The 26471-nt window shown below is 33.7% G+C and overlaps 1 protein-coding gene across 8 annotated transcripts; it reads right to left on the bottom strand.

The window, feature by feature from the left end:
* Window positions 1-709: 709 nt before the first annotated feature.
* Window positions 710-25983, bottom strand: LOC111280765 (vacuolar protein sorting-associated protein 54, chloroplastic-like). Of its 8 annotated transcripts, XM_089757034.1 has the most exons (21): window positions 25926-25983; window positions 25009-25764; window positions 24833-24895; window positions 21157-21236; window positions 20912-21029; window positions 16579-16653; window positions 14287-14440; window positions 14025-14113; window positions 12223-12479; window positions 9870-10041; window positions 9697-9780; window positions 9205-9614; window positions 8677-8830; window positions 8344-8425; window positions 6684-6763; window positions 4639-4800; window positions 3085-3152; window positions 2150-2230; window positions 1792-2033; window positions 1096-1659; window positions 710-982 (listed from the first exon to the last, which is right to left on the bottom strand). In XM_089757034.1, the coding sequence occupies exons 2-19, from the start codon at window positions 25753-25755 to the stop codon at window positions 1898-1900; spliced, it is 3012 nt and encodes a 1003-aa protein (XP_089613160.1). In that variant the 5' UTR covers window positions 25756-25764; window positions 25926-25983; the 3' UTR covers window positions 710-982; window positions 1096-1659; window positions 1792-1897. The 8 variants fall into 8 exon arrangements, with proteins under 8 accessions (XP_089613160.1, XP_022723961.2, XP_089613162.1 ...); XM_022868226.2 differs by having other exon boundaries at window positions 25009-25983; XM_089757036.1 differs by having other exon boundaries at window positions 1096-1135; window positions 25009-25983.
* Between the last annotated feature and the right edge of the window lie 488 nt (window positions 25984-26471).

Genomic DNA, 26471 nt, shown 5'->3' with positions numbered 1-26471 from the left:
AAGGAAATTGCAAATGCAAGAAATTGAATCTCAACCTCAGGATAATTCATCTTCTAAAACAATTACAGAATCACCAATAACTTTGTAGGATACTAGGTGACTTTAGCTACTTGATCATAGAGATGGACTTAGGGTTGATCTTAGTTAAATTTTACAAAGGAATAAAATTTACATGGTACTATTTATACAAAATTTCATAAAAGCATTAAAAGTAAAACTTAGCAAATTTTTAGCATTATTTTTTTAAAAAAAGTTCTATTTTTTTATAATTTCATTAAAAGAATTAAAAGTGAAACTTAACAAACTTTTAGCATTATTCTTTAACAACATTAATTAATTTTCAAATTTTCATTGGGGTAATTCCCCCCCCACCCTATATGTAGACATGAGACTTCTGCTTTCCTTCGACAAGTGTAATTATTTTTTATTTAAATAATTTAATGCTTGTAGAGAGAAACAAAAAGGTATTTCATTTAGCAAAACATTACCAAATCTTAAGTTGCGAAAAATAAAAAACAATTTTGTAAACACAACGAATATAACTAATATATATACAAATACTTAAATGAAGAATGTCTTTTTTTTAAAAAAATTGTGAAAAATTAATTCTTTGATGTTTTTGGTTATTTATAAATTGATTTATTTAATCAAAATGTAGAATACATTTGCTCATGTAGTATTATTGGTGCAATAATTGGAGGAAATAAGATGCAATAACAAATAAAAAATTGATATTTATTTGTTAAATGAATAATGCTACAACAAAGCTCATGAAAGGGCAATGAAAAACAATGCTTGGATTTTGGCGCAAATCAATTTGTTTTATCCTTTTTACTCAAAATTACATCAAGGGTAAAAAGAAATGGCTCATTCTTCTATTCATTACAAACTATGTATCAAGTCTGACTGCCAAAAAAAAAAACTATTGGTGCTTCCAGCTGCAACATTGGAATGTGAATTTGTAGTAATTTTAACATTCTACCTGCAGAAAAAAAAAAAAAAAAAACAATTTTTATTATTAGCAACAAGAGCTGAGGACATCCCTTTTATTCGAAATAAAAAAAAAAATTTTTTTGATGGGAACTGAGTTCAAACCTAGCAGAGTAAGAGGATGCTGAACAATTTTGGTGAAAACCTAGCATGTGCATGGTAAAATTTATCTTCATTGGCAAGCACATAGATGCGTAATGAATTTACTCCAAGATTATCATCACGAGGGATTGCATAGTTAAAATACAGGCATAACAATCATAACGACAAATCATCTTTTCAAATTTTATATCACTAATTTGAAGTAATGAAGGCCTATTGCCAGAAATTCCTCTTCTATAATGCAAGTTTAACATCCTGTAATATGGTTGAATGAACAAAAATATACATGTGAAACACTGATTTTTAAAGATTGAACATCTGATTCAAGGAATTTGGTGACAAATAACAGGCAAAAGACTTGAACATGAATCCCAGGGGTAAGTAGTCTGAGAGTCAGACACAACATTGATTACGATTCCTCATTTCTTGTCATTGCTAAAACCAAATTGAGGTTAATGTCATTTGAAGCTGAGCCAGGTCGATGATAATAGATGCCACCTATTAGGCAAGTGGCAATAAGAAGCATCAATTGCACCCAATTTCTCTACAACCAACCAATGGTGAAGGCTTCAAGATTGATGAAAAGAGAGGGAATAAGATTTTGATTGTCAAATGTACCCTTATAATATTTTGATTTTCTACCTTAAAACATTTCAACGATCAATCTCGAAGGAGAGAGAAATAGAATAGATTCCTTACCTCAATTTAATTCTACAAAGCAATTGCATAGGTTGAGAATTGGTTCGGACAAATCCCCAAGGCTCCCTTTAAATGTGGTCTCTATTAATGTACAAAACAGCAAATCTCAACCAGCTTTTGCCCCAAACCTTTGTGCTAAGAACTCATCTAGTTGCCCCCAGTTAGGGGTAGCAGAATTGTTCGAATTATCAGAAGGCAATGATCGAATGCATCCAAGAATGTGTGTGATATCATGATGCAGCCTGCCAAGAAAACAATTAAATAAACCATTATAAGGTCTGGCAGCTTGTAATCATAGAAAAAACAGAGAGAAAATCATATTTGATGTTCATATAAAAATCCAAAAACAGTAAAATACCTATCTTTAGCCTGAGGAGTGCTGAACTCTAACCGTGAAAATGATTCCGAAATTTGTGAATGGAAGATTACAACAACTTGTCTGCAAAGCATAGTACTAGTAACTCAAGGGAACAATTCTATTTTGTCATTAGTTAACCATTTTCTTTCATTATTCACCAAGAAAGAACATAAAAATCTGCACTTGCTTGATACAATTACTATTTTCTTTTTTAAATCTTCAATATGTTCTCATGTGGTAGAGCATGATCTTATCACAGCTTGTGTAGAGGGGATAGATGATTTTTGTGTGGAACAAAAATCAATGTCATTAAATGGGAAAAAATGTACCAGTTAAGGGAAGAACAAGTTATACGCTGCTAGAAGTTTTCAACAATCAAGATTTTATGCATATCAAATCAAAAGTTCTTTAAATGAGATTTATTGTAGACTATTAAATATAATAGAAAATTTGTAGAGTGCAAAACTTGCTTGGTCTTGATGAGGATAATGGATCCCTTCCCATAAATATTTGCTGAAATAGACTAATATTTGCTTGCCAGGCATTTTATTAAAAGATTCATTTGCATTGCAACAAGGATCCTCCAAATATAACATAAGATTAAAATATTTGGCAACAGGACTTAAAAAGCACCTACACCTTTATTATGACAGGAAATCTTACATTAATTGTCCAACTAGGAATATAAACCGAACCTAGGGTTGCCATTCAAATCTCAAAATTTTCTATGGTTCCAATAGAATTTACCCCATGACCCCTAGAACATTTTGAACATGTCTCCAAAAAGTTTACAAAGGCACATTTGATGAACAGCGGTTAAACTTTTAAGGCAAGTTTATCATGGCATATTAACTTTTTTTCTTAACAGGTTCCATGATGACATGATGATGAAACAAGCCATTCGGTGACTAACATAGGAGTTGAATTTGCCTCACCTGAAAATTGCTTGGACGTCTACTTCATGCAACGTTCGAGATAAAACACGTTGAAGGTAGCCAACTTCCTATAAACAAATTGAACAGCTAATCAAAATCAATTCATCTATGGCAATTCAGATCAAACTAAAAACAATTTAACAAGTTACACTTGAAAAAAAATCTAATACAAAAATTAGAACCTAGATAAACTGTACTTGTTGGCACAATCCTTTAAGTTCGCATAGAAATGCCCTATGCTTGCAGAAGCCAAGGTTCCTCGAGTAAGATAATAGAAGGAAGGCTAAATATATGCAGTGCTGCTTTAAAATTAGTTTCAACTTTTTTAAGCTCATAAACTAAGAAAGTTAAACAAAAGGTAATGCTGTTCTGAAAAATAGTTTCAACTGTTATTAAGCTTATAAACTAACAGCTGGGTTACAACAACTGCTAGATGGAAAGTAAAAAGAGGAAAAGTATAAAAACTTATAAGAAAGTTGTGTATTGAAATAACAGAGCAAGTAAAAAATAAGTGGTTTTAGATTCAGGCTTTCACATTAATTCTCGAATATTATCAATATCACACTATTAACCACTGCCAGTCCCATCCACCAAAACTAAATCATCAAACAGAAGCAGACAACAGAATACAAGTTTCTGAATATGCTAACAAGGAACTTGCCAGGCATATAAGTGGATAAGAATAGTGCTAGGTTAATCCTTTCAAGCCAGTTGGTTCAGTTAAGCAGGACTTAAACAGAGTGCACCAAATGCAAATTTAGATTGGCCAAAACGATAATGGAGTCACAATGAGAATAAGAGATCAAGACATACTTTAGAGAGAAGTTTCGATATCATAGTTGAATCAATGAGATTGAAGAATAAAAGATTTTATTCAAAATATATGCATGTGTCAGAGAGTGGATGTACTATGTTACCCTAATGAGAGTATATGGGGAGGAAGAAAAGGTGGTTTGGAGATGAAGGCTTACAGATGTTCATATAAGTAACTATATTCTAAAGGAGGAAGTTCATGTGATGCAGAGCATTCCAGAAAAGACTGAAATTGAGCATCTTGAAATGTTTTTTTTTTATGTTGGCTGTTTTACTTTAATTAATGGTTAATAATAACGTTTTTGTTTTATTAAGTGGTCATGTTACTAGCATGAGATCTCTTAATGAGTTTGAATGGCTAAGTAGATGATGTTTAAGCGTATCCAAGGCTAGGATTAAAAGATATTGTAACCCTAGTATAAGCTTTTTGGATAAATTAGTTACCTGTATTGTGGTGGAGTATTAGCTGTTACTGGTTCTACAATCCTAATTCCTAAACCCTAGTTTTCTTATTCCCACTTCAATTTTACATCAGTTTTTCTTTTACCATTTATGCTCCGGTACTACATCATCATGTCAAAAGGGGAAAAGAATTTACATATGTTTGCACACCACTCAATTTTTGCGTGATTCTCCAACTAATAAAGTGTTTTTCTAAACTGAATCCATTACAGACGAAAATGAAGAAGGTATTAAACAAGGTAAGAACCCTTGGAATTGAAAGCTAAACATAGAAGCTACCTTCGTAAGGGATCTAGCAAATTGACTGGGCTGTGGCTCAGCATCTTCTGGCCTATTCCAGCTTTCAACAATCTGGGGCAGTCCACGCAGATGAACCAACAACCTCTCTCTCATTATCTGAACAAGCTTTGTATGTATTTCATCCCGATGAACCTTATAATCCTGAATTTAAAAAATAAAACAGTGTCAAAGATTTATCAAAGAATGTGTCCACTGCAAGGGGCAGGGAAAAGGAAAATTGAGCTATTGCCTAATTGAGGATATGATTCATATGTATCATTGAATTCTTGTCGGTAAAAGCAAGAATTTTATACTTTTACCTAATAAGTTAACTGTGTAAAGGGTAATAAATACTCTTTCTTCCAATGGACAACCCAAAAACTTTTAAATTCAAGGTATCTGGTCAAACCACTGGGAAGGAAGGGAGGAAGAGCTACCCACATTACATACCCTAAACCCTAAAACTATTGCATATCAGAACAATACAGGCTCTTGTAGGCTACTCATTGAACCCTAATATAATTTAAAATATAAAATATAATAAATAAATGTCCTAATAAATCTCTAAATAAGAATATTACACCCCAAAAAATATATAAAATTAATAAAAAATCCAAATAACTCAATCCTTCGATAAGCATGATCTTTTCCCACATCAAAGGCTCCTGGGTTTTCATAAGTTTCAATATATATATATATATATATATATATATATATACAAGTTTCTCTACAAGTAATGCCTTCCACTTTCTACATGCTTTAGCTTTAGAAAACCACTGGGTGATTATGTAGGTTTACATATCAATCAGTTATAATTGGCTTTATTTTTCTTCTCTAAATCGAATATACTTCCTACATCAGTGTATTAAATTCTAGCAAATGAATAGTCCTAAATTTAATATCCTTTTTTTATGTTCTTTCTAGCTTTCAAGTTTTAAACACTAATCAAATTCTATAGTTTGATAACCTTCAAACACAGGCTGTCAGACAGGAATTTTATGAACAGAAATTTCAAGCATCCCATTACAACAAAATCTCAGATCCTTCCCTTCATTTTCTAATTTAATTTTTTTGACCAATCTTATCTCTTCATTTACATATCAAAATATCTTTTCCCCTTTCTCTCTTCACTTTTTCTCCATTGTGCCACATTCTTCTTTCTTTTCTTACTCACTTTGAGCTTCTTTTCTTTTTATTTTACCCATCAACTTGGGTCTATGATTTTGGTGGACCAATTTGCATACCCAAATGATCTGGGACGTAAAAGATCCACAATCCGGGGTGTAGCAGCAATCCTGGTAATTATGCTTGCGGCTCAACCAATTGGGGATAAACCACTGAACAGTAGTCATTTAACAGTTTGATAAACATTAGTAAAACAAAGAAACATAGCACACAAACAAAGACTAGCTAGGAGTGAGGATTATGGACTGATTGAAATAACCTAAAGGGCACTCTACTAGTTTCATTTTTCTTCTCAGATGCTCCTGTTCAATTGTACCAGCTAACCAACACAGTTTTAATAACTATGAGTCAATGTCAAAGATAATTTCTATCATGATTGAAGTAGAAATAAAAAACACTCTTAAATAGAAAATATGGAAAACAATCATATCATAAGACAAGAAAAATCATAGCCAACCTATGTTGCTTAGACTCAAGAGTGCCAGATGAATGAATGTGTCTCACCCAGGTACATATAATCTTTTCTAAGATTTTCCAATATACTTGGAGGGTGAGAAAGCCATACCCATGTCCTTTGGATATGTGCCAGACATGGGTATTACTGGAAAAATGAAGGTTGAAGCAAGAGTGCTACTTCCATATTATAACACAAGAAAATTATTACCTAGGCTTAAATTCCATTGTATGCATTACTCAATTTTAAACTAATGATAAAAATGTTCCACCTTGAATTGTATCTATATGGACAAGCTTCAAAATTTTAAGTTAAAAAAAAAAAAGAACAGAAACAAAGGATAAATAAATGAATGAAGAGGTGTAGATGTGATAAAATGCAGAAGAAAAGTGATGAAGCCATATACCTGTGCTACTCGATCAAACTCCAACAGCAATAGTGACTTTCGAGGCTCAGGAACTTTCAGAAACAGGATTTGCCTGATTTCTTAGAACAGAAACAAAGCATTCATCAATTACTCGGCAACATTTGTGGTTATATTTCAATAATAAATGCATAATATAAAAGAGTAAGGATGCTACAACCAATAAGAATTTATGAAACTAATGAAAAAGGAAATGCATGTATGAGATAAGCAATAATGCAAAAGCAGAACATGTGTGAAACAATGGGATGTCTTAAATGCAATTGTTCCAGGTAAAGAACATAAATAGTTTTAACTCAAAACATTCCTTGGTTTCTGCAAAGCTCATAAATCAACTACATTTGACAGTTGATCATTTATTTATGTTTCAGTTTTTCTTTCTTCAAATTAGTAAAGTATAATTCAGTTAAAAGAACAAAAAGGATTGTGTAAACTAAATCAAAATTGGTTATGCGGTGGTCAAAACTGAGGCAGTACAACACATGTTCGTAAGAGAACTTCCTAGGGTTTAAAGGAACAATTTTAGGCTCATAATGAGCTGGAATAATGCCAGAAGTGGGAAAAAATAGGTAGACAAAACTAAGCTTCACAAATGGATTTTCCTTAGATTGGCACCAGGTTGGGAAGCTTATGCAAGTTCTAGAAAAGGACAAAATGGAATTCCTATAAGCATGACAGGTAGTAATCAAAAGAGGTTAAATGGCATAAATAGATTTGAATTCATCCTGAATTGTAAGAAATAGTAAGCCATGACAACAACAAAATTTGAGAACCTCAATTAAACAACAAATAACATTACAAGAATAACATCACAGAATCCAGCTGCTCACTGGCACTTAAACCAGTAGAATTTCATGCCAACAGAAAAATAGTTGTTAGAATCAACAATGTAGGGGAAACAGCCCTGGATGGGTGCACAGCATAAATGGTAACTTCAGGCTCCATTTTTTTTTCTCTTTGCTTTGCCATAAGCAGGTTTCACGTTTTAGTTCTTTACCTATTTCAGATTTGTCAAAAGAACAACTTAGTTCCATGGATTCTTGAAATTTAAGTCTTCTTGACATCAATTTGGATATGTTCACAGCAGTTTGGAGGCAGTATATCAAGGTTTCAAGACTGGATCAAGCTTCTTACCAAAAAAAAAAAAGGTTCATGGAACCGGTCAAACATTTCTAAAGCAACAATCTGTAGCAGCCTTAGAGAAATCTTCGAGAAACTTTAAGCTATCCAAACAAGGGGAATGATACCCTCCCGTTCCTCCTCTTTTCCTCATCCTCCCTTTACTCTCCTTCCCTTCCACTTGTGGCATGGGCACCCAAATATACTGTTTTAAGCAACCAAATTTCTATGTATTCATGTCTTTAATCCCACTCTTCAACTCACACCCATTGCCTTTATTTAGCATAAGTATGTCCACGCACCAAAAGCATATGCACAATAAAAAATTAAAATAAAAAATGAAAATGATAAAAAATACAATCCTTGTAAACTTGAGGAGCAACAAATCTAACCAGACAAAAAAGACACCAAAGTTCTAAAAATTAAAAGGATGATGCAGCTGATGTAGCTAAAGGTTGCCAACAAGGATGATGCAGCTGATGCATTTAAAAAATAGTGACCTAATGATTATATCATAACCTACCAGGAATAATAGCAAATGTGAAACTAATGACTTGACTTGCCAAGGCCAAGTGTTTAGAAGTAATGGACTTCAAACCAGAAACCTGCAATACCATACAAATCCAATAAAAAAACTATGACAATAAATTGAGTTCATATAAAGTACATCATAGACTTCTCAACATATAGTTCACAATGTTTCAGGCCACAACTTGGGCAAATGAAAACATGCATAAGGAAAAGTGACATCTGATTACACTAGTCTCATGTCCAGAATCCTTCAGGTTTAAATCAAATTATTCTCAAGTAAAACTTTTGAGAAGAAACATATCCTAGTTACAAAACCACTTCATACCTGCATGGCTCCAGCACCCAAAACAAGTTGGCAAGTTCTCGTATTGAACAATTTTAATATCTCCACAACACGATGAACCACTTCCATTGATAGGGCTGGCAAAAGATGATTAATGTCAATGTACTCTGACAGCATCTTCAGCAATATTAAGCCACTGAAAGGAATGAGAAAGTAGAAAATAAATGGCATCAAGGCTTCTTTATTATGAGAAAGTAGAAAACAAATGGCATCAAGGCTTGTTTACTATGTAAATTTTGTCTTATTGTTAAAACAAGTAACCAACATATGAATGACAGAACAGGGGTATAAATGCACAAAATGCGGTCAACATAATCAAATGGCTAAACAAAGAGCAGTGTTGATCCTGATAGAGGATCAAAACCCCAACTAACTGCTCAACTTAATAAGGAACACATTGTAGGAAAGAGAGAGGATATAAGGATAAGAACAGAACAACATACAAATAGATGAATAATAATAAAAATACAAGAAGAAATAAAATAATAATAATAAAGCAAGATAACTAACCAGTTTACCATGTGATAACCACCTCCTCCATGCTCAAGTGTTTGGGTAGTTGGTTTTCCATGATCCTTCATGTTAATGCTGTTACTCTGAGATGAAGTTACAGCATCAGATTTCTTTCTCTCAATCACCTCAGCCTTTTCTTGGGCAGCATTTACTGCAGTTGTGCCACTAGAATCAGTCAGCTCATTCTGCTCTAGAGAACCCTGTAATCCAGTGTCAGCCACTTGTGAACCCTCATTGCTTGCAAACATATCACTGTAGCTTTCTATCATATTGCTTTCAGCATTATCCTTGCTTCCAGAAATTATTGCTTCAGAATGAAATAGCGAAGACACAATAGCCTGAAATTCATCAGGAACATCTACTTCTACCCATGTCTCTTGGTCAAGCACTGCTTTTATTTTTGCCATCTACAGTAGATATTAAAAAAATTATTCCAGTACCAACGGAGAGCAATACAAGAAACAACTGGTATTGGGATCAGGGACTAACTCGAGATTCATGCTGGAAATCAACAAAGGATTTGGCCTGTGACTGCAGTGTTCCCCTGATACTATATCCCAACCTTCCACCAATCTGTTAAAAGTTTGCATACAATACCATCACTACCCCAGACAGGAAAATTGAATCCTTTCTTTCAATATAGATAGGACAACAATGAATACCTTCTCAGTTGCAGTTATAAACTCTTGAGTGATATTATATATGCTCAAAAACTCTTGCAATCTTAACCTGGGATGAAGAAGAGCACGAACCCCAAGCAGCTTTGCCCACCTTCCATGAGCAGCATCACAAGCTGCAAAGACTGCTTCAGTGTTTTCTCTTAAAACATCCACTCTGCAAAGGATCAAATTTTCCCAGCGTATTAAAATTAAGGTACAACTACCAAACAGACAATTCTGACTTTTTCATTTCACCAATTGTTTTTGAATTAAAACAAGTTAACACGTTCGCACTATGTCATCCTCCAGCATTTAGACAATTCTGAGTTTTTATCTCTTCTCCAATTTTATTTTAAATCACGCTATGTACTCTGCAGCATTTACAACCATATCTTAAGTAAAATAAGTAAGAGCAAGCTGAGTTTAATCCAAATTAAATTAAATATTAAGGAAAAAACGGTCAAGAGGGTTCCAAAGAAGCAATATAGGAACTAAAAGACTTAAAGAGTTCAAAATGTACTTGAGTAAATCTATTCAAATATATAGGTACCAACACAATGAGTTCCATGATTGCTAATTACACCTCAAGGCTATATGCTAGGAAGCATGCTCATATTCAGGTGACTATAGTGGTTGCATAAGACTTTAGTCTCAATTCACCCAATTATCATGAGAAAGTTGAGGAGCAGTTAGACATGTTACACATCAGTAAAGATCATACTAAGTGAACCAAAAAATGATAATGAAAAATTCAATAGCAACCAGTGTTCAAACCCAGACCACATGATAAACAGTCAAGAGTGATGGGTCAAGGGTCAAAACAGGTCAACTTTAAAGAAAACTCCTTTTGTCTGCTTTTTTCCCCTTTGATTTTTTAGAATTTCAGTTCGAATTTTGATATCCATTGAACAATTCAGCAAAACATACTAAAAAGTAGTGATAAAATAAACAAGGCAGCAGAGTCAAAACAAGACATTCAAAAAATATATCTTATTTTGAAATTTACTTAGGAAAAAAAGAGTTTGAGATAATTTATTTGTAGTGGGAAATACGTCACAACTTAGCTGCATTGAGCTACTAAAAAGCTGATACTTTTAATCAATGGTCAGTCCATTCAAAGCCAAAAAGCTCCCCATTTTACATAGTAGCAGGCCACCAAGAGATTTGCGTAAGCAGAATCAACTTTTAAGAAGACCAGATGTGTGAAATAACTGGGTTTTATCTGTTTTTAAGATTTTGACCAGTGATTTAAAGATCACGTCTGTACTCAACAAGTTATCAATTCCCAATCTAAATAGTTGAACAAGCAAGTCTAGTCTGATTTTTACAACACTAGAAATAATCACTATGTTCAAATATAGTCATTATAAAGAAGCTGGATAAATACAGCAATATCTTTTATACATACATACATACATACATACATACATACATATATATATATATATATATATATATATAAGGTTGTAAGAATAATAAAACAATGACAAACCACATATCAACAATATTGTCAAGGAAACAAAAAACAGAGAATTTGATTTCAGATCAATCAATTTTAACAAAAGCAACAACTCCAGCTTTTATGTGTCAGTAATCGTAGGCAGATTAGCCAGATTCAAAGCTTCCTTGAGATGTAAATTGACCTAGAACTTTAATTGTACACTAAAAAGGTCAAAATTATCATTGTTCATTATTTTGAGCATTGAAAGGTTTTGAAGCTGAAAGATGACAAATTTTTCTTGCTTTACCTCTAAATAGGTAGCATGAAGAGATATCAAATACCAAATTTAAGAACTAAAATATTTTGTCTAGAAAATATACATTAAATATGTTAAAGTCAAGAATTTCGATTATCCCAATGGTAATATCAATGCATAACAACTAAGAGGCTCAGGGTTCAAATCTCACCAATAACTCAAAAGAAAAAAAAAGTATAAAAAAGATTACAAGTTTAAGTTTAACGAACCCCAAATGGTCCAACCAAGTTCAAGCACAAGACCAGTTTGCACCAGGTTAGACTGGTTTTGATCCCTAAGAGATGAGAGGTATGCACTAAACATATTAAGAGGCTGGTTTCCAATTCAAAATGGTTTAACTGGCCAATCCAATCCAGTTCTGAAAACAGTTAAGAAAATCATCATGCTCTCTTCCAACAATAGGTCCACAATATTTTTCATTTATCAAAACAGTTGTCAAAGAGTGAGGGGAAATTGGAAATTACAAATTAGAAGCCATGGAAGTATATTCCTGTCCACCACAACCACCTAAAACCACCTCAAAATCTAAGAGAATAATATTCCACCACATATAATGTTAAAGCAATGCAAATTAACAAAAAGATAAAAGAGGGCAAAACCTGAAATTCATTGTCAAATTAAAGGGGCTTATTGCATCACTTGCTTTCCCTGGGGATGAAAGAACCTTGGCAGTACTCCTCAAAGGTGCATATGGAAGAAGTGGACCACCCTGACCATTACTCTCTTGAGAAGAGTCTGCCACCATGGCACCAACAGCGATTGCAGTAGCAACTGAATCAGAAGCATAAGGACCATCAAGGTTGCACATTGTCCACTCAATGGCCCTTTTCACTTCAGCTGCCCGGACTAAATGTGCCTGCATTCACTAAAAGAAATGAAATCATATTACATCATACTTAAGGGCTGAGCAAAACTAGAAATTGTCATAAAGAAACAATCATACCAAACTTAACATCATACTCAAAATTAATCAAGCATAGAAAGACACGGCATCAGGCAACTTTTTTCTGTTGTGTTCCCACTTTTTGTTGGGGAAAATATATATCCAAAGGAAACGCATCTTGCAAGTTGCAAGCCACTAACACTTTCAATGGTTTCTGTGACTGAATTCTTATATATGGACCAAATCACAGCCCTCACACTAATAGCAGAGAAACAAGTAACAGCTCAACAAGCCTGGTTCTTTGCCAGCAAGCTAATCAAAATGATGCAGGAGCATCCTATAATTTTACTATATCGGGTATCTTATTACAGTTTCATATCATTTTTTTAACTTAATTTATGGACAGTTATATGCAGTAATCTCAATTGAGTGGTCTTGTGACCTTTTAATAATTTTGAACTGCTAAGATTACAAGGATGTCAATAAGTAACAAAGGTCTAGGATTAATTGATGTAAATGTAGAATAGTCTTCTAGACTCACTGTAAACATCCCCACTATTTTAATATCATCTCTATTATAGACCCTAATAATATCTTTACAACTTAAAATATACATCAATATTTTGCACTGTTCTGTTCTTTTCTACACTTTCAACCTAGTTACTAGACTAAAAACTCTCCTCCAGCTATCTTCAGAAAAAAAGCATTCAGCTTAGCCCAAAATTTGAGCCCAATTTCCAAACTTGACCTCCATTCTTGGAGAAGCTCATTTGGCTCTCACTCCCAAAGGAAACCAATTTTACAAAATTGAAGAAACAATGAATAGTAAGGGCACATAACATAAAAGGACACAATTCCTTATCCAATAATTGAAAGTTATGGTATCACATTCCTGTACAGCATAACTGCACCAATCGCACAAGACAGCTATTAATACACACTTTGTAACAGGAGCTCAAGCCTTTCCAAGGATAAGTCATCCTCAGTCCCCATAATCCTGTTAAACGGACAGCCTTAAGGAGCGGACATATTACCATCTGCTATGAAACATATGACCTGAATTTGATACCGTAGCAACTTACACTCAACATCCAGAAATTAAAACCATTCCTTAAGACATAGATGATTAAATCTTAGACATAGCTGATTAAACAATAACCAAACCCATGGCTCATCTCATTTACCAATCAAATCACAGGAGGCCTTCACCAGAGAACTGCAAATAAGCCATGAACTATTAGAACTTCAAATCCTATTACAGAAGCTTCAGTGAAATTAAACAAGATTGGCTTGCTTAGAATGCCATTATAACAGCAAAACTCAGTTCTCTTCAAGTTTACACCAGTCGTGATCATTTTTCCCCCATAACATTTTAATTAGTTTCCAAAAAAATATCTTTATCATATTTAAGCCATATAAAATTCTCAGAATGTATATAAAATTTCATTAATAATGCCTTCTATACGATTTACAAATTCAATAAATGCTTAGTCAGGTATTAGGCAATTATACAATTACCTGTATAATCTTGAAAATAGCAGCCAAAAGTTGAACAAAGCTTGCAGATGACAAGCTCCTCAATTTGCTTGCAAGTGATGAGCCTCCACCTTAGTCATCAGATAGTAAGCATTAACAACTGGAAGAAACAGAATAGACACATACACAAAACCCGCCACACACCATAGAAAAGAGACACAAAAGACAAGAACTCCATAATAAATTATTTTATTCAAGCCATGTGTGAAGATATACATGGAAGATTTATTATCCTAGTTCTTACCATCAACATCCATAGCACGTTCAGCAGTTAAATCAGACTCCAAAGGTCGGGCAACAAGAACAGGAAGCAGCTCCGCAACAGCAGTCTTAATAGCAGTTTTCATATCAGCAGTAAGTGTATCACGATATGTCCTGAGGACAAAGGGGAGCTTGGCCTGAAAAACAACCACAATATTATGAGTTGGTTTCTTTTAAAATGGATTCAACCTCAGATTCCACCACAGATAGTAGTAAGTTAAAGCGCATGGTAAAGGTAAAAGGGATAAAAAGAAAATGTGGTTAATAGCTTGGATTATGCAACTGCAGGTCTGCACTATGTCTTCTTCCTTCTAGAACTGAGATGTAGATAGTCCAGGTGGTCACCAAAGTTTTCGTACTTATCTGTTTTAGTCACTCACCTTCCAAAGTTATGCTTTGGTCAGCAAGATTATAAAGGTTATGCATTTCTTTACCAGCCATTAAACACTAAGGAAACTCATAACTAGCATTGCTCATCGCCCAATTTTAGTGACCAAAATGTAGCTTTTGAAAGCTGATGAACAAAACAGAACAGCTCAAAAACTTTGGTAACCCATTTTTTTTTTAATTTTACTTCATGTTATTACATGTCACGTGCCACACTGGCAAAAAGAAGTGATGGGGAATGACAGGCATGAGTTCTATTAGTGTCTAATGCCAAGTAAACAGTAAATGCACAACTTTTATAACATTAGTGACCAAAATGTAACTTTTGAAAGTTGGGTCACCAAAACAGAAAAGTATAAAAACTTAGGTGATCAACTGGCTAATTTACCCAAAATAATTATTGTAAGATAATTTTCTATAGGCCAAATACATGCACTTGGTAACTCAGAGACATGAGAAAGAAAAAGAAATCTTCTATTTCTAGCAAGCAATGCAGCATCGGTCTGAAAAAAAAGAAAGGGGTGGCACAGTTCCTATATATATATATATATATATATATATATATATACTCCTCCCACAACCTTGACTAATCAACATTGAAACATAAAGGGGTCAGCACATGCATAACACTGCCTAAGTCAAGGACATTTCGGAGCATGACTTATGAGCTTGGAAAATACAGGCCCCACCTTTTTAAGTGAGGTTAAGGGTATTATTTGGACTACCACTGAGATTGTTATGAATTCATGTTCAGCTTAAAGCTCGGTTAAGTAAGCTAAGCTGAACATTAGATTTTTCTGAAGCTCATAACTCATCATTCAGAAACATTAAGGGTTGTTCCGAAATATGTTTTAAATGCTACATGCATGACCTACTACCTTTTGAGTTTTAAGAAAACTAAAATCAAAATATTCTTCTACAAGCAAACAATGCAATAACACTGTGGGAAACCAAGAACATTTTTTAATATTAGAAATGTGTTCAGATTCTGTACTAACCACATCAATCAATTAGTTTCTCCCGGTCACCCTATGATGCATATTTTACCTTGAAAAGACGTCAATATTGGTCCATCTGATCCTTATCCTTCCAAATACTCCAAACTGTCCACTAGCTTTACTATTCTTCCAAGGTTTGGTGCAATGTAATTGCAACCACCAAAGACATTTCAAAAATAAATTGTGGACCATTTAAACAACTTCAGAAACTTATATACACAGCATTTGTAGGATTGTATCAATTAAAAGGTTTTATAAAAGCAAAAAGCTAAATAGATAACAAAATAAAAAATGAGACATCAGTTTAGTAAAGAAAACATAAAATACAGAGTAGTATGATAGTTATGTCATCAATCTGGTAAGATGACAATTGACCAAACTTTTAACTAGATTTGCTATGATAATAAAATTTGATTTGCATAAATATCTGAAATTTTCACACGTAAACCTTATTAGTGGTGGTTGTTTGCTACTGGCACAGTGTGTTCTTACATTGTCCTAAAGAGCTCTTTGCTATTACTGTTTCTGGCCAGATTTTTATAAAACATTCTGGTTCTTAAATATAACCGTAAGTTTAATACATTTGGATACAAAGAGCAGTCAAACAGATAAAGCAATCTCACTAATTGTAAATATTTCAAAACAACAATTCAAGTTCAAGTGCAAACCTAAAGTAGAAAGTCACATTAAGCGGTACTCTCAAAAAACTCCTTCACTAAATAGGAACAGAATATATTTCAGGGTAGCTAAACTTTCACTAATTTGAAGCTTTTGCCTAATGTCAAGTCATTCATGGAAGGTCAAAAGACCAAGCTATACATCTCAGGTATACAACTCAGCTTCAAAAACAACAAAAACACAAAGGAAAACAAATAGGGAAAATCACTCACTGTTCGAAGCAAACCAACGATGAGAGGCAGAAGACGATCTCGAAAATTAGTGGTTTCTTCCTCATTCAACTTAACCTGATAACATATCCATTCTAGTTATCAGTTCCAATACATCATCAAACTTACTCATTAAAGTCCCTGTAATGATAAATAGAGAAATAAACAGGAATAAAGCATGACTAAGCCCTCAAACACAGAATATGCATTTACCATCAATCTACTGTTTGGTTCAATCAAGCCATTACACCACTATTTTCATCCAATCAATGTGAAAAACATTACAGAATGTGGAATATACAGTTTCCATGCAACTCCCTACCAGTCATAGTGAGTTAGGAGAAACTGTTGTGCTTAATTACTTTTTTGATAAGCAAACTCACCAGTCAGATTAAGACAATAAGATGTGATTATGTGAGAATATTATTTTATTTATATCAATCACTCATCAACTAAATTATTCGGCCCATTTCTCTCTTCTCCCTAACTTCTTATCAGAGCAATGTTGCAGGCAAAGCAATTAGTTAAGGATGAGTAAAATTCATTAATGATCCACAACCAGTTATCAATGTTTTATTTTCATCCATGACCTTTAAAAGTTACATGTAGCATCCGCGACTTTTGTTAATATTTCATTTTCATCCACAACCTTTATTAATGTTTCATTTTCATTCATAACCTTTGAAAATTGCATTTCCCATCTACAACATTTTAAAATAACCTTTGAAAATTGCATTTCCCATCTACAACCTTTTAAAAAGATTTCACTGTTGAAGGTCACGGATAAATGCAACTTTTATGGATGAAAAATGAATCATTAAAAAAGGTCGCAGATGCTAAATGCAACTTTTAAAGGTCATGGATGAAAATGAAATATTAATAAAAGGTTGCGGATCATTAATGAATTTTACATGCCTTTTTCAGTGTATGTGTGTGTGTACGCAATTTGAAATCAATTTCAATAGCCAACAACAAAAGCTCATGAAATTATTTTAACATGTTCTGTTTCCCATGAAATGAAACCTCTTGTTCTACAATAATTTCTGAAACATATACAAACATTATTCAATGATACTCAACCCAGTCAAAGCAAACTCCCTGATGTAGATTCAAGAAAAGTCAACATAAATTCCAAGAATATTTGGGATTATGGTTAGTATTCAAAATTGGGATAACTGAGGATCTTATTTAACCTAAAATAGATAAAATTAACTCCCATTTTTGTATATACAGATTTGGAGGTTGCATGTTGTATGTTATTTACTGTTTTCCAAAGCTTTTAAGAGCCAAGGTTGCAGATTTACTTCAAATTGAAGATTTTTTAGTATAAGGTTTTACTAAAGGATATGGAACTAATTCAAGTGAAGTCCTTAATAGAGCATAAATATAAGTTAAGTCCTTGATTGACAAGAGTAAAAGTGGTAGTCCATAAATACCAATTTAATCTTTCTATTGGGACATTTAAGTAGAATAAAACTAAGGTAAAGCTCCTTACATATCTTTTACTCATTCCAAATCAAAATAAACCCATGACCTAGCAACAAACCCCATACAAACTCCATGTCCTTGAATCAACAATTTTAAACTTGTATCTTATTACAATATGAGAATCTAAGGAAAAGGATGCAGGAAACCTTACTTAGTTAATATCAAAACCATTTTCCAGCATTCTTGCTTTTGGATGTTATATAAAATCAACCTTAGGTGTGACTCCTAAATCCTAACTGTGATATTTAGATATTTCCTCTTCTCCACCTCTTTTAATCAATTTTCCGAAGTTTTTGCTGAGAATGCAAACATGATATCAGTTTACATTGCTAAGAAAAAACCTTAAATACTCTATTTTTAAACCATAACTACAACTTAATCAACCATCTGAATTCAAATCTAATCCATAAATTTCTCTTCACAAATACTGTTCATGGCAGCAAAACAACTTATAAACAGCTCTAAAAATCCCTGATCTCTTCACCAAGCCAAATCCCAAATCAAATGTCATACAAACCTAACTACTCTTACAATTTTCCCTCCTTTTGTCCCCAATTAACCATAAAATTTCAGTCTTAAGACCCCAAATCTTTTTATTCCTATAGTACCAATTTCAGGCCAACATGATGCAACCCTCTTTTCTGTCCCATATCACTTCCTTTCCATTAAACACAGCAATACCAAAACTACAAGCCAAATTATTCCTTCCTCTTCAACCAGCAAACATTCAAAAAATTTCAAACTTCCATCATATCTTCAACTCACTTAAAGGCTCATAAGAATCATCAAGTTCAAGCCGGATGCCCACATCTTTGGTTTCATTGACCTCTGAGCCAGCATTCAAGATGCACCTAAGAGGCAAATAAGTAAGGTAGAAAAATGTTGATAACAGCAGCAGTACTATTTTTTTTCCTGATCAAGCTTAACCCGATTGGTAATGGCAGCTTTGGTCCTGCTGACGAGGTAGGTTTCAGCAAGTAGACACAGACTTGAAGCAGAAGTTGCAGATGAAGGAGAGAAAGAGAACAAGGGGGAAAAAAGATATGAGAATAAAACTGGGGTCCTGATGCTGGTTGGATGCTGCATGGCAGCCGTTGGATCACCGCAACTGATGCTAGAGAAAGATAGCGGGGGAGAAAGATTAGTGAAAGCCATTAATTATAGATGACTACAGATTGAGTTTATACTTTCCAATTTCTACTTTATTGAAGTTGGGTTGGCTAAAGCTTTTAGTATGGGTCTTGGTTTTTTAACATAATTGCCATGTTATATTTTCCTTTTCTTTTTTGTCAAATTACATGTCACATATATGCCGCCATCATTTATTCAATTTGGGATAAAATCAGCCAAAGATAATAGTTAATTGAATTTATTGAACAAAAATAAAGGTTCAATGGCTCAATTGCACATTTAAATGAAGTTCAAGGGATTTGTTATGCATTATCTAAAATAAGTAAATATTAAGAAAGTATGTAAAGACCAGTACAAGTCAAAACATTCTGCAAGTCAACAACAATCTTGTATTCCTCATATCAAATAACAGAAGTAAAGCTGCAAAATATTCAGATCACCACAACCAAAAAAGCAGCAATACCAAGAATAAAGTTATTGTGAAAGTTTATAGGCCTAGAAGGACAAGCAAACTTTTAAAAATTAAAAAGAAAAGAAAATGACTAAGAAAAAGACAGTAAACAGCACTTGAACAGTTCAAAGCAATTGTAGAGTATTGAGGCTCCATTTGATTCCTACTTTTCCTACTTTCTTTTTGCTTTTAGGGACAAAAAAAAAATGCATTTGGTACAAAAGCAGATTTGTAATTACACTCATTAAATCTTAAAGTCCAATTGACAAAATAGCATTCCCTCAAATATTTGTCATTCAGCTCATCCAAATAAAGCTAAGTAAGCATTTTCTACAAATTAAATCATCCAACTAAAAATCTTTTAACAAAAAATTGAATATTTTAATACCATCATGCTTTTAATTACAATAAAATAAAAGTTCATAGCCTTAATTTCATGCAATAAAAGATCATAGACTTATTTCCATCTTTTAGTAAAGTTCGAGGGCTTATTTGGGTTCTATCCCTTTTTTTTCATATAGGATAATTCTTTTATTCATTTTTGCATTTTAGTTATTTGCTCATTTTCGGGCAATTATTATTTTTCTTTCTATCATCTGCATTTTTAGAAAGTAAAAACAGATAACAAAAAGCAAGAAATAATGGCAGCTACGTTACTGAAAAATCTGCACAAGCTTCAATTTCTTCACTATTAATCCATTGGGGTCTAGAACATCCACAATTCTTCAACATAAAATCAATTATAAAATCCAACTAGTTCATAAGTTCAGTTGTATCAAGTTTAAAGCAGATAAGAAGACCAACACGTGAAGAATATCATATTTCCAAAGCTACCATGGTCTTTGTCTAATTTCCTAGTAAGTTACATGAGTATTGCATCAAAAGTCAGGTTCAAAAGCCACCGCATAAACCATTTTCTATTGTTTCAAATTTAAACGTGAACTGAAAGGCAAGGAAAATTAAGCAAATGAAAAAACTGCAGGTGCATTCCTTTAACGTGGAAAGGAAGCATGGTGCATGATGAATCTGTACCTAGGCCAGGTCTATCAAAGCTTCTCATCAAATAAAGCTCCCTGCCATATTATTGGTAATGCAAAAAGTTATTGCTTATATTATTTCAGTGCCCAGGCCTCACTAGGCACTGCATTACTCACATTCAATGTTGAAAAATGAATGGGATTTATCACGCACCATTCGCTAAAGATAAAAGCAGCAAAACAGAAGTATACAAATTTCAAAAGAAGAAAAGAATGTAATCAAACTTACTTCAACATCCTTGCCATTCAAGGAAATGGATGCCCTGGCTTTTGCTTTCAACAGTATAACTGCATCTTTGTCTCCAGCATCGTGTATTGAAGCACGCATAAATTCTGCTGAAAGAATGCTGCCAAAAGGAGTAACCAATATTAATATATTACAAATTGATGAATCATTTCAGAAGCAGAAATTTTGTGAATAACATTTCCTATCATTAACGTCACCATACATTGGGAAAAATATATAAATAATACCTGTTTATGGAATCTATAGAAGCCACTACATGATCTCGAAGGTTACGAAAGCAATGTAAACCAGTAAGTTCATCTCCATCCTATCAAAAGGCACAATTAAGTTAAAAAAAAAAAAAATTTGAACTCAAGCACTGTTTCATTATGGGTTTGTTGCTTATACAAGATCTAATTACCTTACACATACAACATACAAAACCACACACAGCATTTTGACCATAAAGCTAGCAGGAAGAATTTTCACAAGACTAGGAATATAGCTTAAAGCAAAGAAACTCCAAGATTTCACTTTCTGTGTATGTTGTCCATTATTTGTAAAATTGGGAAGATATGTGGGCAAAAATAGTAAGATCAAACAAGAATCTCTTAAGGACTCTGAAATCCTTAAAAATATTCAATTAACATTGAAAAAACATATCAAATGAAAACCTTAAAAAGTAAGAGACAGTCTTCTTTGATTTAGAAGAGGTCAGGTTAGTGTCAAGCAGCATAGTGAGCTACTCTCAAGTTTCAAAAGAGAGGAACAAATAGAACATGGGAACATATGTGAGACAAAAAAGAATTTAAAATAACTAATATAAGGGGCAAAAGTAGCATTGAGGTTGAATTTCCAAATTACAACCACTGAGAGGTGTTAAAGAATATGATAAATATTTAACTTGGTCATGAATAAAGACATAAGGACTGACATTTCATCATGCATTGTGAACGAGGCATGGATGAAACTAGAACTTTCTTTGTGAAACATGAAGGTTTCAAGCTCTCAAACTCCTACTCCAGCACACCTAGAGGGGTCTTCCAGCTCTGCTAATCATAATCAAGCGGTAACAAAATAACTCCCCACATCTGCTAATCTAGGGTTTATCCTAGGCATATAAATATAATGTTACTCCATCTATTACCAATTGGTTTTTGCTTAGTACCCGTCCTAAAATTTAACGTGGTACCACAACCAGCTCTACCCCTATTTGTTAGCCCCATCATCATATGTTTGAAGCATATATATGTGATGTCCAATCCATATGGTGAGGTTGTTTTATTTGCCACGTATAGCACATGCCATGTAGTAGGTCCATTGTCCCCACAAGTGAGGGGGAATATTAAAGCGATGATAAAGTAAATCTTAAGTGTTAAGTTTGGGGTGTCCTGGGTACACAACTATAATAGTTATTTCACCTATTGTCAATTGGTTTTAGGTTTGATGCTCATCCTAAAATTTAACAAAATAATTGAGTGGTTAGACTTTAAACCTAAATTCACAGGCAAAGATGATGAGAAATTTCCACTGTAATGAAGAACATGATGAAGATTACAATCAGTTTTAGTGTCCAAACTCATAAGGAACCACTACAACCCATAACCCCAGAGCTACTACTCTCAAAGCTCCCAAACTCTCTTTTTTCTTTCTTTTATACCAATACAAGCCAAGAACATTGCCGATTTTTTTTTTCCAAAACATTTTTATAACGCATGTTTTAAGTTTCCTGAAATCGCTTTAATGAGCTTAAACCAGAGTAAAAAAGAACAGGAAGTTGGGAACAAAAATGTCAAGTAGGGGCAATGAAGGAAAAAGAAATCATCTTATTGCTGATTATAGTCTTGTTTCTTATGGTAGATATTTCTCATAGCCTTTGAACATGAACGTAGACTGAAAAATGACTAAGTTTAGCAAAACCAAAGAGGAAAGTGTAGTTAATGAAGAAATAAAGGGGTAAGCTCTACGTCAATCTGTCCACAAGGAGTTCCTTGTTATTTTCTGAAATTCTTTTCAGCATACTTGAACGGCTTCAATTCTTTCATACTATTATCCAAGGGTAGCCACGCCTGAAAAGTTAAAGGAACCAACAAGACATCGTTGAGATGAAAAAAAAAAAAAAAGAAGGAACTTGTATTGCTTAATCGGAGCAAAAGGATAACAGCCATTTTATTCGGTTTTGTCCTACACTTGATATTGAGTTTCCTTCGATTACTTTCCTTCATATAGCAAACAAATGCAACAAATATCATTTCCCTTTCCCTTCAATCCAAAATTTTCCTACCATCCTCACATATAAGACCATAGCTTTGGACTAGCAACAAGGTTTTACACCAAGTAAATTTATTAATTTCAACAATTTAGCTGCAATCTATTTAACTGTTTCTATCTCCCTCTTCTAACTACACATCCACTTTTAGGTAATGTTAGGTTTGAGGAAAGTAGCAGTCTCCTAGGAATTTAATCAGTCAGTAGTAGATTTCCTAAGTTGGCATGATAGGTTCTTAGTAAAATGGATTTGACATGGGTACCTCCCACGCAAAAACCATGGAACTTTCCTTAATAGGACAAGGTAGGAAACTAGCCTTCTCAAGCTATAGGAAAGTTATCCATAAAAATCCTTCACCAATCAAAACCACTGCCTTCAGGTTTCCCATCTTACAAAACTAGTCCCCATTCTGTAAGAAATTTTAATTCTTGCAACATTTTATGACTTGGATTTATTTAATATGGTTTATAATATTTCTAATTACAAAAACTGCAACTTGAGAAGAGAATGTCCATGTCCAGTCATTTTCATTTTAATTGGTAGGACAATTTTGGAATTTGACAGCACTTTCTCGGAAAGTGCCTAGTCAATGAAACATGTTAATGTTACTTTCTCAGGAATTTAATCATACTCTCCCATGCATACCAAATGCATCAATATTCTTCTCCTATCAGTTTACATTTTAGCAAAGTCATTTCCACCAACTATTTTCCTAGGAGGGCACCAAATGCCACTTAAAGACATCAAAAGCACAATATTCCCAACTCTATACTAAGTTTCAAATAAAGCTGTTGCCAGTTTTACAAAGTCACACACCTACATCACAACTAAACCTCAATGCAGAGAAAACTATCATTAAGCTCAAAAGAAGGAAAAAAGTTTTATCATCATAAAAATGCAGCATTAAGAATTTAAATCGAATATCAGTATGCAGTACAGTAGCATTGCTTTGGGCCAAACAAGAGTCCAATCAACATACAGTTACCTATGAAATTGTAAGAGCTATCTAATGAAACAACGTGGATATATAAGATTAAAATAAGCAGATTCAATGAAGTGGAAGCAAAAGCAGAAGAAAATAAGGGAGGAGCATATTAAACGAACAGAAAATTAAAAAAAAAAAAAAAAAAGAACAAAGGAAGAAACTCTAGCTATAATGTGGCAAAACATTAAAATCCAATTGACCAACTTAAGGTCATGTTTGGAGCATAGAATGATTGATAGGATAAAATGATAATCATCTTATGGCATGTTTGGTTTGTATCTAAAGAAAAGGATAGGATTGCAAGGAAGATTAATTATCCTCTTGGCATAGGATGATCAATCCTTCCAAAGTGGAGAGGATTATTTTTAATCCATGGGATTGAACTTAAATATCTTATTATACCCTTAAAAATTACATCAATAATTTAAATTGTATAAACATTGAGGAAGGATAATTTTGATTAATAAATAAAATTATCCCATACTAATCCTTGCACACATCAAACACAAGATAGGATGACATTATTTAATATAATCATACTCATAATATCATCTTATCTTATCTTATCATAATCTTATGCACCAAACACACCCTAAAACTCTTAGGCATGCAAATTAAAATAACTTCACAAAAAAGTAAAGCATGATCTCATGAATAGCTGAATGTATACCAATAAGTGCTGCAGATCATCGATAATATCCAAAGCTCCAGCACACTCTGCAGATGCAACAAGCTGCATAACCGTGAAAATTAAATCAAACTCGTCTCCAAGCATTAACAAAGTAGTCTGTTCTTTCTTGGTGGATTACACAAAGTAAAAGAGAAAGAGGAAATTGAAAATTTGACCAATTTAAGAGCGGATAACGCTTGGCTAACAGATAAAAGACGCTTCAATTTATGTTGGATTGAAAACAAATTGGTCCTAGTGGCATTCAACTCCTGAATCTGCCTAGCAGAGTCGATCAAATCAGTGTCTAAAAGCCGAATAGTTTCCTTCAACTCACGAATCCGATTGCATCCTTCCACACTCTTAACATTCAAGTCCTGCAACTGACCTTGCGCTTCGAAGAAAGAATTGGAGCGCAACGAAATCTCCTTCACCAAATGCAGCTCTACCACGTCCAAGTAGTGCGACAACTTCTCCTGAAGCCCAATGTTTTCAGAGACATCGTTGAAAGGGCAGGCGGCACGGAAGGTTGCCCCATCTTCTAGAGCGAAAACCTCTTTAAAATAGAGCGCTGGGACCTCCCTTAAACAAGCGACTAGGGCTTCCCCAATGTTGTCCACATCGGGGGTTTGCTCCTTGGTGGCGTGGTTTCGAATGTCCTCGAAGCGATGGTAGGAGTCGGAGATTGAATAGACGTATGATTGGAAGTCGGATCGGGCGAGGTCGGAGGAGGCTTTGGTGGAGGTTAAGGGAGCGAATTCGGGAGGAGAAACGGACCACCAACCAACCCATGAGGCTTCCAATTTGCCAGCGTGAGGGTTGTTGAGGATGGAGGAGAGACTTTGGCTACCGCCATCGGTGACGGAAAATGAAGCGGTTGAACCTATTGCCGATGACCTTCCCGATGGGGAAGGCTGTGGATCCATTTTCAAGATCTACAAATCATCAAACAAGAGAATGGTGATTTTTGTATTCGAATGTGATGGTTTGAATTAAATAGTGATTTGGATCTGCCAATGAAGAGAAAGATCTGAGAATGAGCAGAGAAGAGAAAGCTGTGGGACTAGTCGTGGCCATTCCGTTGTGCAAAGCTTACCAAAGAAAGCTGGACGGGTGGACAGGACCGGACCGTCTACTGGTTTGGATCCCGCCACACTTCTCTATCCGAGCCGATCCGCATTAACTCCCCGATTTTCATATTCTTTTTCGATAACTATTTTCTTATTACATCTAGTAGAAATTAAAATCACGATTAAATATTTTTAATATATAAAATAATATATTCATGAAAAAATTATTAACAAACTAAATAAGCAAATAAATTAATCAATATTCAATTAGATTAAATTTGCATGATAAAGCTTAAAATTTGAAATAAGAGATTCCAAAATAATTATTTTTTATTAAAAATATAGATTTTACCCTAATTTATCATTTATTCCAGCTATTACATATTTAAAAAAACCATTATTTCTAATGGTCAATAAATTATTCGAAAATTTAAGTAAATTCTCATATCAATAATTCTATTTTTAATCGAATTAAATATAAAAATAATTCTTAAATTATGTATTTTTGGTTAATTTGATATCTAAAAAAATAAAATTATCATATTGATATTTCAACTTTCATTTTATTATCA

Source organism: Durio zibethinus, chromosome 28 (assembly GCF_047325235.1).
Source record: "Durio zibethinus cultivar Kanyao isolate XHJ-2024 chromosome 28, ASM4732523v1, whole genome shotgun sequence".
Lineage (NCBI taxonomy): Eukaryota > Viridiplantae > Streptophyta > Magnoliopsida > Malvales > Malvaceae > Durio > Durio zibethinus.
This window is presented reverse-complemented; position numbering and strand designations above follow the sequence as displayed.

Excerpts from the sequence above, each read along its gene's own strand:
- LOC111280765 (XM_022868226.2), bottom strand. The coding sequence starts at position 25,755 with ATGGATCCACAGCCTTCCCCATCGGGAAGGTCATCGGCAATAGGTTCA. Across the intron at positions 21,030-21,156 it reads TCTATAGATTCCATAAACAG|CATTCTTTCAGCAGAATTTA; the intron begins GTATTATTTATA and ends TCCTTTTGGCAG. Across the intron at positions 14,114-14,286 it reads ACGTGCTATGGATGTTGATG|GTGGAGGCTCATCACTTGCA; the intron begins GTAAGAACTAGG and ends CTGATGACTAAG.